This window comes from Hermetia illucens, chromosome 4 (genome assembly GCF_905115235.1).
Source record: "Hermetia illucens chromosome 4, iHerIll2.2.curated.20191125, whole genome shotgun sequence".
In the NCBI taxonomy this organism is placed as follows: Eukaryota; Metazoa; Arthropoda; class Insecta; order Diptera; family Stratiomyidae; genus Hermetia; species Hermetia illucens.
The window spans coordinates 72,032,652-72,045,982 of NC_051852.1; the positions used below are offsets into that span (position 1 = coordinate 72,032,652).

General features: G+C 44.2%; 1 protein-coding gene and 1 long non-coding RNA gene across 2 annotated transcripts; one reads left to right on the top strand and one right to left on the bottom strand.

Annotated features, from left to right (window-relative positions):
* Nucleotides 1-510: 510 nt before the first annotated feature.
* LOC119656139 (peroxisomal biogenesis factor 19) lies at nt 511-13,031 on the top strand. The gene is made up of 6 exons (XM_038062472.1): nt 511-721; nt 777-894; nt 12,050-12,233; nt 12,304-12,387; nt 12,443-12,609; nt 12,661-13,031. The coding sequence occupies exons 1-6, from the start codon at nt 658-660 to the stop codon at nt 12,854-12,856; spliced, it is 813 nt and encodes a 270-aa protein (XP_037918400.1). The 5' UTR covers nt 511-657; the 3' UTR covers nt 12,857-13,031.
* Nucleotides 549-1,415, bottom strand: LOC119656140. The gene is made up of 2 exons (XR_005250004.1): nt 986-1,415; nt 549-933 (listed from the first exon to the last, which is right to left on the bottom strand). It is a non-coding gene; the product is annotated as an uncharacterized LOC119656140 (long non-coding RNA).
* Nucleotides 13,032-13,331: the final 300 nt, after the last annotated feature.

The following is a 13,331-nucleotide window of genomic DNA, read 5'->3' on the forward strand; positions in this document are numbered from 1 at the left end:
TGATTTTCATAACATAAAATACGCACGCAATTCAATTGTTCGCGCACAAAATCACGGCATTGCATATAATCTTCAAGTTTATCCAATTAGTTTATGCATCTACTCGTATTTTATGTTGTGAAATTCATACAATTAAATGTTACTAAGTGTGCACATACCTCCGGCTTAAATTCAACTTTTATGAATGGAAGCGACGGGACTAATGCAAGTGACATTAATAATTAGCACTTGCAACACAAATAGTGCCTTACACAGCTCTCGAAACGAAGTCAATCAAATTAATTGCATTGAAAAGTGAACAAAAAGCCCCAAGTGAGGCGTAGTGTCAAAAAACTATTGTCGTATTGTACTGTCACCCAAACACAAAAGTTCAATTTTCCGAACTTTTCTGCGTGTTGCATTACTCATAGGACTTGGTGTATAATGGTTCATAAAAGTCCGTGTAGTGAACTTCATTTGACAGCTCTCTCACTGCGCACGCACGCATTCATTCCGCTGTTGTGTTTCCCGGTTAATTCATCCACCTAGCTGTCAATTGGAATGACGGGTTTTCGCGGTGAACCCTATCGTGTTGAAAGTTACGACTTTGTCTGCCGCGAGTAATTTCCGTCATAATTTAAAGCAGTGCGTTGTATTCGATATTCAATTTATTTTAGAATGTCTGACGATAAGAAAGCAAAGCCCGATGTTGATGAAAAAGAGCTCAACGATCTGCTTGACAGTTTGTTACTCAGTTTGGACTTTTGTTACATAATTTTAAACATTGCAATCTGTAGATGCGCTCAAAGACTTCGATAGTGCTCAGCCGGGAAGGAGCGCCCCCAGCGGCTCGTCGGTTGGAGGCGGTGTTGCGGATGCTGACGCTACAGAGATGTGGAACGATGATTTTTTCGCGTAAGTAACCCGAGCTCGTAGAAGACTTCACTCTGTTGTCTACAATGCGTCGTGTAAATTGAAGTCAGAGCATTGCTTTATTGAAACTCACTTGTCCTGAAGGATTTCCGTGAAGGAGGAGGAAATGTTGTCACCAAGTTTTCGTTGGGTGTACACCTTAGACACAAACAGGAAAATTTGAATTCCTTCAGTAGATATTTCCGAATTGAACTGCTGTGTCTAAAGTTTTTGGGAACAATTAATAAAAGTAAGCGTACGATCCAGTACAAACTGGAATGAAATTTATTTCACGGGGGACGCCTGTGAAAAAGCGATACGCTAGCGAAAAAAACCTAGAAAATTTCCGTCTGAGTTCACAGGAAGAAAAAACAGCATAACTTACGTATGGCAATGGATGGAAATTAAAATCGCATATGTCAATCTCTATTTTTAAGGTTTTGTGTAAAACAGACAGTGCTATATCTAAAGGAAATCTAGTCCGCAAATACATCCCGTTCCGATATCCGCAAAAAATGAAGTTAATAATAGTATGCATGTTAACAATAGTACATTTTCGCATGGTCGCACACACTTTGCGTTAAAACGCATCGTCGCTGTGATGCGGGCCTTTGGATGTTGCCTTCAACCCATCCTTAGGTTGGTCGCCCCTCGGTCCGGTTGGGCGGGAAGAGGGTCCGTGGGCTTTTTTAACTATATATATAGATATAATCAATGCCAACTTCAGCGCTTTATTAGAGATGCTATCCAAATTTGGAACTTCGCACCGCCGATCCTCCCGCAGACCTCCCGAAGTTCCCCCTCGATAATGCGAGGTATTACATCCACCTCCAATTGGATAACACGGAGGTGTTAAAAAATCTTAGAAAGACACATCCAAGTCAACTCCGGCGTGTGAACGTCAAAGCTGGCATGGATGTATTATGGGATTCGCACCCACTCAAAAGCACCTCCATATCTCTTCTGTCCTTGCCCCACGAGACCACTATTTAGGCATTACTTCGGGAGGCGGTCTTGCCTTCCGTAGGCCTTCATGTTTCCAATTTAGCAGTCCTCCGCTTCTTTGCTTCATTCTATCTTTAAGGTACAGCCTCTCCATTTCTTTGCGCTCTTCTTGCGCGTGCTTCTCTCAGGAGATGGGTTTGTATTCGCGCAATTATGTGGATGACCGAAGTCCAGCTTGCCTTCCACCTGAGCATTTCCCGGATTAAGTTTTGGGGGCTCACGCCGAATCCCAGGGCCTCGCTCAGGCTTCTTCTCTCCTCCCGAAATCTCGAGTACTCAAACAGCACATGCTTCGGGTCCTCTGCCATCCCATGACATCTGTAACAGTTGGGGGAATCATCCACCCCGATATGATGCAGATACTTTCGGTAGCAACCACCGTGTCCAGTGAGAAACTGCGTGAGGTGATAGTTCATCTCCCGGTGTCGTCGGTCAAGCCATTCCTTAATATCAGGAATAAGCTTGTATGTCCACCGACCCTTCGACGACTCGTCCCACCGTCGTTGCCAGAGTCTATGCGACTCCTTTCTTGCCGTTCGCTGGTGATTCGCTTCCGTCCCTGTTGGATCCGCTCGCCTCCGTCAATACAGGCATCGCAGGACCATCCCTGCGCGTACAACAATATGGATCGCACGACCCCAGCTATCAGCAGCCTGCTACATTGTTTTGGCCCAACTACGTTCGGCATCATCCTGGCAAGGGCCGTGGTGGCCTTTGGAGGTTTTTCACAGGCGTACGATATATGCCCTTTGAAACTCAGCCTAGCATCGAGAGTCACTCCAAAGTATTTGATGGTTGGCTTTGAGACGATCATATGGCTTCCAATCCGCAGACTGATTGTATTTCTTTTCCGGCGATTTGTAACGAGGATTGCCTCCGTCTTTTCCTCCGCCAGGCTCAGTCCGGCACCCTCAAGCCTGGACCTTACAGCCATGACCGACTCGGTGGCGTAAACCTCCATCTTCTTCGGGAGTTTTGCCACGATTACTATGGCCAGCTCATCTGCAAAACCGACCAACGTAGCGTCCTCTGCTACGGGAAGTAAGAGCACCCCGTTTCACATCACGTTCTAGAGCAGAGGGCCAACACCGAATCTTGTGGTACCCCTGCTGTAATGATGTATTCATTGGAGCCATCGTCCGCCTCGTACCAGAGAGCTCTGTCCAACAGGTAACTCTCGATTAACTTAGCCAAGTAACCAGGTGCATTAATTTTGGCCAATGACTCCTTAATGTGGCCCCAGTTGGCAGAGTTGAATGCATTTTTTACATCCACCGTCACCACGGCACAGCGCTTGCCAGAAAGCATTACCTCTCGAGCCACGTTCACCACTCTTCCCACCGCGCCAATACTAGAGCGAGCTTTCCGGAATCCATATTGTTCATCGGCAAGATCACTCCTGTCTTCCACGATTTGGAGCAATCTATTGTAAAAGATGCGTTCGAACATCTTCCTTATAGTGTCCAACAAACAGATAGGCCAATAGGATGCTGGGTGCCCCGGTGACTTACTGGGTTTGGGCAACAACACCAGTTTTCGCCTTTTCCATTGTGAAGGAAATACGCCTTCCGCCATGTACGCCTCGAAGGTATTTGTGAACGAATCAGGTCTAGTCCCCACCGCCAACTTCAGCGCTTTATTAGGGATGCTATCCAAACCCGGAGCCTTTCCATCGCCGATCTTCCGCAAACCTCCCGAACTTCCTCCTCGGTAACGGAATTGGGTCTCCGCTTGATAGCTGCTCCCCGTATGGTGAGAAAAGAGCGTGGTTAGAATTTTTTACAGAAACTGTGAACAGGTCGCCTGAGGCGACCTTTGCCCCTGCAACTTCTTCATAACCAATATCTTTTGCTCCTACGAATGGCTTCCTTTATTCTGCCATGCAACGTCCTATAATCCCGTTCGCGCTCCTCGTGATCGGGTCTTCCCCTGGATCGCTGGAATTGCTTTCTTGCGGGGGGCTGCCGATCTTAGCTCCGCGATTCCGTTATTCCACCAATAGTCTTGCTGTTTGCTACTTGCAAACTCTCGCCTCCGGGGCATATCAACGTCGCATGCCTCGGTAACCCATCATGTGATTGTCGACCCGTCATGACAACAGGGGGGGTCAGCTCCGCAGTCCTCCTTGATATGGCCTTCCACTCCGCATTTCCTGCATTGCTTTGACCTATCATTTGAACTAGTGCATGCTTTCGCAATGTGACCGAAGCCAAGGCATCTAAAGCACCGTTTTAACGCCACCTGTTCCCTAAGGCGACACATAACCCAGCCTATTCTCACTCTCCCTGCTGCTAACAGCTTGAGTGCGGTTTGTGTTCCCCCATAGGCTTTCCTTAGCGTTTTCACCGCTGACACTTGTAGTCCGGCAAGATCGCACTGCTTTTCCAACGCTTCGTGAACCTCCTCCTTCGTCGTGATTCATCTATATCTTTGCAGATTATAGTGATCTCCGGCCTGCTAGCTCTTATGTCGGCTTCCTGTCCAAAAGTCTTACCGATTTAGCTCAAGAATTTGTCCGCGGTTACATCCTTAGATTTCTTAAGCTCCAACATAAGATCTCCCTTCTGGGACCGTCTAATGCGACTGACATTGTCTCCCAAATTGGTGAGTTCGGGGTCTGCCTTCATTTTCCTGAGGATGTCGGCGTATGACCCTTCGCCTCGTTTGGAAATGATAATCACCTCCAGTATTATCTTCCTCCGATCATTTCTTTTTCACGGTTCTACTTTCCTCCAAGCTTCCACATCCGCCTTTGAAGGTCCAATTCCTTTTCTCGAGGTAGTCGCTGCAATACTTTCACTGGCAGCTTCAGTTGTACTTTTCATGAACTCCGTCTTTTTGGGAGTTGAGTCCTTTTTTCATTCATTCAGAGTCATTCAGTTTTTCGCGTAGCCTCTTCCCCGATTTCTTCCCTTTTGTGTTTTGAACCGGCGTTACTTGAGTTGGCTGGTTCACATTCACCGAGCATTCCCTTATCCGAAGGGATGCACCTGATGGCAACTCCACACAGGATATAGTTAAAAAAGCCCACGGACCCTCTTCCCGCCCAACCGGACCGAGGGGCGACCAACCTAAGGATGGGCTGAAGGCAACATGCAAAGACCCGCATCACAGCGATGATGCGTTGTAACGCAAAGTGTGTGCGACCATGCGAAAATGTATTACTACATCCCGATTGTCGCAAACACTTCAACCAATGACGCGGAGGTTCTACACTACAGAGACATGGATCTTATATCGAAGACAGTGCGGATCAAGACTGAAACCCATTAGGTCAGATTGTTACGGAACAGGACTCTTCGGACTATAGCACAGGTTGCAAGGATAACCGCTTTTTGCATCTCCATGTATAGTCCAGCCCTAAGATCGAGCGTTTTCAGCGCTTTATGTAAGTTCTGCAGGGCTAATCCGTAGTTCCGGATTTTTTCGTGCTGTTTTTCAACAGTGTTCCGGTCCAACGGTACGGCTACATCGATTATAAAGCACGCTCGTTCTTCCTTCAGAAGCAGAACTAGATCGGGTGTGTTATGATTAACACTGTGATCGGTGGCAATAGTGTGATCCCACAGTAGTTTGACCCGATCATTTTCCAAGATTCTCTGCGGAGTATACTTATAGTAAGGATGGTAGGTTGCCACTAAGTTATACTTCAACGCAAGGTTTTGATGGAGAATCTTGCAGACGGAGTTATGACGATTGGTGTACTCAGTACCGCTCAACATCCTGCACGCAGATGTTATGTGCTGGATGGTCTCCTCTTCACAGTTGCATAACCTACAACTGGAGTTGTTGATTGAGGAGTCGTGAAGAATGTACCGTTTATTATTTTTTTGTTGGGAGCGAAGTATCCTGAATTGAAGTTAGGAATGCTTCGGTCTCATAGAAAAGTACACCATTTGTCAACCATTTGTTGGAGGCTTCGATGTCAATGCCTGACAACAACAAATTTTATCCTCACCTGAGTTGCAAACGCAGAGCTGCATGCGACCAGGCGCGTGTCATGGGTTGCGGATAATGACATGACCCACCGGGTCAGCTACGAATATCGCAAGTTAATCTTGTAAATAAGTAGCCGCGGACAAGCAGAACGTTTCCCTTTGTGTTCGTCCTCCCTTACCGATTCTTCCCGTTCAGGGGGAGTAAACCTCCTTAACAAATCCGTAATCCGGGGTGAAGGGATCGACGCGCCTATCGGATGAATTGCAGTGACGTTACACTGTATTTCAGCGGCTCTCCTCCAAATACCTTCCCTACCTTTGGAGGTAACCATGGGGCATTGCAACATTGGGGCTCTGTTGCAGGGCTGACTGGTTCCCCATTACTCGTGGGAATCAAATTGGGGACTTTGGTTTAAATTCTTTAAATGGGACCCCAGGGACACGAAGACAGTACCCAACACGGTTAAGGGTCGTTCAACAACATCAGAGCGGCTCTTCGCCCTTGGATGTTTTGGCGGTTATGCCGTCAACCACCAGGGACGGGAGACCTAGGCATCGTATGGTTTGGACGAACCAACTTAACGAATTTATCGTCCGCGCCTATTACCGTGTCACGGATTTGGAACGGAATCCATCAGGGTACAGACATCGACTACATGACGCGTTCATAACCCGATTTCCGGAGCTAAGTCATGTTCCGGAACAGAACGTCGTCAACCAGTACCGGGTGATAGTGAATAACAACCGAGTTGCCTTATCAACTAGGCAACAAATCTTTCAAGAGGTTTCACTTGAGCTCGGGCTGGAGTCATCAAATTACCCGACTAATCAAAGGAGTGACATAAGTACTCCACCTGTAAGGCACTCCAGGAATCCAGTAGTCAGGAGAAGCTTAGTAACTGGGGATGCCGACCCAATTTATAATAAGGCTTTGACCGCATTCCAGGTCGCATTCACAGAGTATGCTGAGATTCGCCCAGACGCTAGGCCAAAGATCCTAAAACTGAAGTTTACTTCGGCAACTACTAACATCATTGCTGCCGTTGACAGAATTTTGGCTGATCGTTTGGCTAGCGAGATTACTGCTACAGAAGTTCACAGCCTGATCTACGTTGCAGCTGCCACGGTTATTCGTCTCCATAATCAACATCTTAGAGCGAATAACAGAGGTATGCGCAGAAGGACTTTACCGTTCTGGGTGTTTCGACTCAACAAAAGAGTCGAAAAATTGAGAAAGGAGATTGGTCGTGTGACGCAAGCACTCCTTGGAAATCCATCACCAAGGGTGCATAGATGCGTTGCGAACATCATTGGAAACTACCATCTGTCCAATGATATGCCAATCGAAGAAATCTTCGAGGTGCTGAAGCAGAAACTTGCGGTATGCTCCAATCGCATCCGTAGGTATCAAAAAAGCTTTCAGCGAAGGACAGACAACACCTTGTTCTTCCAGAACCAACGGGAATTCTACAAAAATCTCACCAGCTCAGATAGGGAAAGTAACCTCAATCTGGATCAGGCAGAAGACTTCTGGACAAGTGTTTGGAGCGAATCCAGCCGTTGCAACTTAGAAGCAGCGTGGCTCCCACACCTTATGCGTTCATGCGAGGCCCTCCCCGAAATGACCATGCCTGACGTAACTGAAGTCGACGTTAAAGCAGTCCTTGACAAGGCAGGTAACTGGAAGGCGCCAGGAGTTGACAAGATTCACAACTTCTGGCTGAAGCGGTTCAAGAGCACTCACAGGATATTGGCAAATCAATTTAATCAGATGATTGCCGATCCTGATTTAGTTCCACCATTTTTCACCAAGGGGATAACTTTCCTCATCCCCAAGGAACAGGGTATCTCTTGCCCTTCAAAATGTCGACCAATTACTTGTCTTCCTACCATCTACAAGGTCTTCACTTCAGTTCTGTGCGCAAACATCTCAAAACATTTTGATGTTCATAAATTGATAGCTGAGGAGCAAAACGGATGCGCAAAAGGCTCCCGAGGCTGCAAAGAACAGCTTATAATCGATACGGTAGCTGTAAAGCAGGCTGTCCACCAAAAACGAAACATCTCGACAGCCTACATCGATTATAAATCAGCCTTTGACTCCATATCACATTCGTGGTTACTACAAGTGTTACGCTTGTATAAAATCAACCCGAATGTCGTTCTTCTACTGAGAACAGTAATGAAGAATTGGAGCACGAAGCTATCGGTATCTTCGCAAACATCAGGAGAGATGCCAATCAGGCGTGGCATTTTCCAAGGCGACTCTCTAAGCCCACTGTGGTTTTGTTTGGCTTTGAATCCGGTTCTGAGAACGAAACCTGCTACACTTTTTGATGGTCATATTTTGCGCCTTCACTCCCCTATGTGTCACCCGATACCAAATATGGAACCAGTTTCGAGTGCTTTCATTTGGTAAGCGACATGACCACATTTTATGCAAACAATTTTGCACTCCCCATTCACATGTATGGGGAGCCCCTCTTAAACTCGATTCTAATAAGGTTTTGTTTTATAAAAACCTTAACAATTCGGGAATCTGGAAGCTAGACGCTTCAGCTGTGAACGGTTTTGTATATTTCTTTTATAAAGAGATTTGAGTGTGCATTTGTGCATTTCCACTAAAAGTTATTGATTTTGTCTTATTTGACCTTGAAAGTATTAATTTTTTTAGACATTTTGACGAAAAGAAACTCAACGGGTACCAGATTTGATGAGGGGTAGCACCTACTGCGATGTATAAAGCACGAATACGCCTAGAGGTGCCTCTTGTTGAGGGAATGCCACGAGTGTTGCGTCCGCCAGCTGTCGTGTAGCTAGCTCAAATGCCTGGACGGCCTCTACAGACCATGCAAACATGCGGAAAGTCTTTGGTATTGGGCCCTGACAAGTACGTGTTTAGGATCGGTTGATATTGTGCGGCTTTTGGTAAGAAACGACGAACCTTGTCTGGGTCCAAGTGTATTCCCTCAAAGGCGGTATTGGCCATATTTGTATTCGTAAAAACGAATAAATTCGTATGATGATCTTCCATAAATACGAATATATTCGCACTCGAAAAACTGAATATTTTGGTATTTACACTAGTGAATACGAATACGACTGTATTCTCACGTCCGAAAGTGAATACAAACGTATTTGTATTTACTCGAACCCGTAAATAGAAATACATTTGTACTCACTTCGAATTTTGTTGGGTGAATATCTGTATTTCCAAGTGCGAATACGATTTTATTTGTATCTAAATGGTAGCATTCGCCTGGATAGCGAATATTAGCGCCTCAATGATCTGATAATGTTGTACGTATGTATGGTGGAGTTGGATTTAATATCCAATAAGGAAATTAAAAGACGTTACAGGTGTAGATGAAAAAGTAGCTACATATAAATTCGAAAGATATTTTCAAGCCTAAAGAATTGCAAAACAAAAAAAATTCTTCTTCTTCTGGGGTTGTGTCAGGTAAATGTTTCTACCTGTATCAGATATCAGAAAAACAAATATCTGTTTCAGATATTCTGTATCAGACAAATGGTTGAGCCATCCTCAGACATCAGACAGCTGTATCAAACAAGAGGCTGACGGATGCCTGTGACTAAGGCAAACAGGTGGTTGGGCAATTGAGTCACATAGGCCAAGTGCGTATTCGCACTTGGAAATACAGATATCCATCCAACAGAATTCGAAATGAATACAAACGTATTCGTATTTACAAGTGGGAGTAAATAAACGAATACGTTTGTATTCACTGCCGGACGTGAGAATACAGCCGTACACGTATTCACCTGTGTAGACACGAAAATATAACACTGCTCATCTGCTGTTGATGGAATTAGCATGTGAAAGATTTGCCTTAGGAAATATTTTCATTTTTATTGGCTAAAAATATTTTGCGATGTATACAAATAAGTATTTGGGTGATCAACTGTCTTTCAGTGTTTTATCTTCTTAGAAAAGGGGGACAGTTGCTTCCCGAAATACGCATTTGCATACATTACAAAATACTTTTAGCCGATGAAAAGGAAAATATTTTCAAAGGCAAATCTTTCACTTCAAATTTCGGCTAAATATCTCCTAATTCAAATCAGGAATTTGCATTTTTTGACATTAAGTACAAGACCGGCCTCAAGGAGACTTTGAAAAATGCATTCGAGATATCCAAATGCTCAGACTCAGACTAAGAGGCGACCAAATCATCACTAAGTATAGAAAACAAAAGCTAAGGTTTGGCAGTAGAAAGTGGATGAAATTCTAAAAAGTTTGCGCCGCACTGCACAAGCAAAAAGGCATCCATGTGAACTTGAAGAGTCCGAAGGGTGTGCCTATTGCCGCTTTCGGAATGTCTTCTGGAGCTGCAGGGATTTGATGGTCTGCAAAGTTGTGGATGAGTGGTGTGGGGTCGGGTTCTGGAATGGTGGCAGCATTCAGACGCCTGTAATCGCCACATTCGCTGTTGGGCTTTGGGACCATGTCTAGTGGAAAAGAGCAGCAGCTATTTGATGGAGAGCCAGTAGTGCGGATGGTGTTGTACATCATGCTTAGCTGGCTGCCAGAGACTACTTTCGGTAGTTATGTTACTGTATTTTTGAAGGAACACGCGAATGCGTCTACTTTTTCAAAAATGATAAACACTGACGATTGAGCAGGTGGCAAGCTTTCCTGAAGAAATGAACGAGGTTTTGGGGTCCATAAGAGGCCTGTTTCGCAGATCTACCAGCAATCCATAGTGGCCTAGGAAGTCTGCGCCTAATTAGGACTGCGGATGTCCGCTATGAAAACATTCTTCGAAGTCCCAGACTTACGTCCACTTGCCTGTAGCCATAAGTGTGTATGGTTGACAGTCGCTTAATGAGAATGCCCTTTAGCTTTATGTAAGAACACTCTTTGAGCAGGTCGGCAACGAGCCCGATCAACTCCTCGTCCAAGCTGACAAACGCGGGGCATCAATAGTGATGCCCGTGAGCACGAACTGCGCCTACAATTGGCGGAACCAGACCTCCGGGTTATGTTGCCTAAACGGTGGCACCCGGACCGCCACTGCGGCCACAGGCAGTGCGTTGTTGTCGTATGACATTGAGCACGCTTACTACTTACTTACATTGTCAATATCAAGAGGGGAGACCACGAGAAACGCCAGAAGCCACAGCATGCCCAATTTTGTACTTAAAAGCTTCAGTGGTGATTAGGGTCGAAACAGCTGTGTAGCAGCAATAATTGTAGACGAGCGAAGTCCTATTACTGGCTAAGACGTTGTACAGGGCCAAATATTTACCGCTCTCCTTGTTGAAGTTCGGAAAGAGCTATTTAAAGCCAAATGTCATTGTTCCAAATATTATGGATAATCCCATTTGTAACGATTTTATAATCGTGATGATTTCATTCAGAACCACGAATAAAATTTCCAGTGAGGCGGGCAGTTTTACAATTTCTTCAACTTGACCAACTGTAGGGTCAGTTCCGCCCTTAATCGGTGTTAAATGACATCATTTGAAAGGATTTCAACTGTAGTTGTATGGTTTTTATTGTTTTTAATAATAATGACAGTCCACTTCATATTTTTTATTAATAATAATGTAGTTAAATTAATTGAAAAAGACAATGTTCCTACGGCACCCCTAACTAAACTGATGCGTTTTAGTTCCTTTCCGGGCATGGTTTGCACATTCTCAGTTCGTCTCGAAACTCATCTAAAAGTCTCTTCAGGACGTAAACATTGCTCAGAGTCAATTCCACATTTTTTATCGTCCTACCATATGGCGTGGGTATACCCCCCATCATTTTGATGAATTTATTGCAGACCTCATTCCATACCGGAGCCATTTTCCTTCTTTTTTTAATCCCAGCCTGCAGCACGGGTTTACCGTGTTCCCCTCCCACTTACAATTACAATTATATGATTCCCCAATTCTGCATGCACCTTGCCCACTCTTTCTTTCTGCCTAGTTGTTTTTGCTATTCACGCTGCAATTCAGTTCACTTGCAATTCTACTTAATTGTTTCACCCTAATTTCCCATACACGGCATGTTTTCATTACGTTTTATTCAGTCTTTCGCAAGTTAAATTTTGTTAATCGGTTGAGACTGAGGCAACCTTTTGGCTGGGTAGATAGGGCGGGCGGTTAGTTTTCCTTTATACTACGTCACTTGAAATGAGACATCCTTTCGAATTGCTGCCATTTTGGGATCTCTAAAATAAAAAGTTTGTGTAAATTTTCAGGGAACAGGCAAAACTTTTGGGTGAACGTGTGAATGCTATGTTCGGTGAAGGCGCTAGTGGCCCTTCTGAAGAACAGATACAAGTAGGATTCCAGCGGATGGCAGAAGCGGCAGCAATGGCTCTTCAGGGCGCCGAAAGCGATGCCGGGCAAAAATACGCAGATAGCATTAAAGAAACTTTGAAGGTATTACTTCCTGAAAATATTTTTAAATGAATATATTAAATTTATCTTATTTTTTTTTTTTGTTCAAAAGGGCTTAAAAGAAGGAGTAGATGAGTTACAGGCACCAGTTTCCGAAAATGACCTAGCAAATATGTTTTCAAATGTGAATTTGGAAGTAAATAGAAAGGAATTGGTTTTCTTATCCGTTAAAAGTTATACTTTTCTCATAGGGCGAAGGTGAAGGAGACTTAAATCCTTTCTTACCATTTATGCAAGGAATGATGCAAACTCTATTATCCCCCGAAATTCTCTTACCAAGTATGAAAGAACTCTCGGAAAAGTTTCCCCAATATTTGGAAGAGAATGGAGATAAGATCGACGCAGCTGACAAGGAAAGGTAAAACGCTGTAAGGCATATGAAGAAACATTTATGAATACCCTTTTCCAGATATGAGAAACAACAAGAACTATTCGCAGTAATATGCAAGGATCTGGAAGAAGAAAAACCGGATGATTCAGCGAATGTGAAGAAAGAGCGTTTCGGACGAGTATTGCAAAATATGCAAAAGTTACACGAATATGGTCAACCCCCTGCAGATTTGATCGGCGATGTTGAAGGTGGCGCGCAATGCCCGTTAATGTAACAGTTGGTAGTCTGGAGTATGGGTTTTGAAAAAGTCTCAACTAGTAACTTCGGTGTTTTATATAGGACTGAGAACATATATGTACATTTATGATACTTGTAATGGAAAAAAACGAATGTTGATTTGTTAATATGTTTTTATTACAAAATAAGATGTGACTTTTACAATGGACAAATGTACCTGGGTTTTAATTCAAAACCAAGTCTAATTCGTAGATTGTCATTTTCCCCAGCGAAAAAATTCGAAGTCAGTTCCTAATACCAAAAGTTCGGTACAATACGTGCAAACCAAAATGGAGATTTTTGCTATTCAAAATCGAAGAACTAAGAAAACAACGCAGAATAGGAGCTTTTCTATAATTAGTTTTGCGGAAAGGTCACGTTTAAGCAACAACCTAACTTTTCCCACGAACCTGAAGTTATTTACACTAGCCTATCCATTTTGCTGTGATTTTCAGAGTTTTTCGGCTAGTTTT

Excerpts from the sequence above, each read along its gene's own strand:
- LOC119656139 (XM_038062472.1), top strand. The coding sequence starts at position 658 with ATGTCTGACGATAAGAAAGCAAAGCCCGATGTTGATGAAAAAGAGCTC. Across the intron at positions 722-776 it reads GCTCAACGATCTGCTTGACA|ATGCGCTCAAAGACTTCGAT; the intron begins GTTTGTTACTCA and ends TGCAATCTGTAG. Across the intron at positions 12,388-12,442 it reads TTTCAAATGTGAATTTGGAA|GGCGAAGGTGAAGGAGACTT; the intron begins GTAAATAGAAAG and ends CTTTTCTCATAG.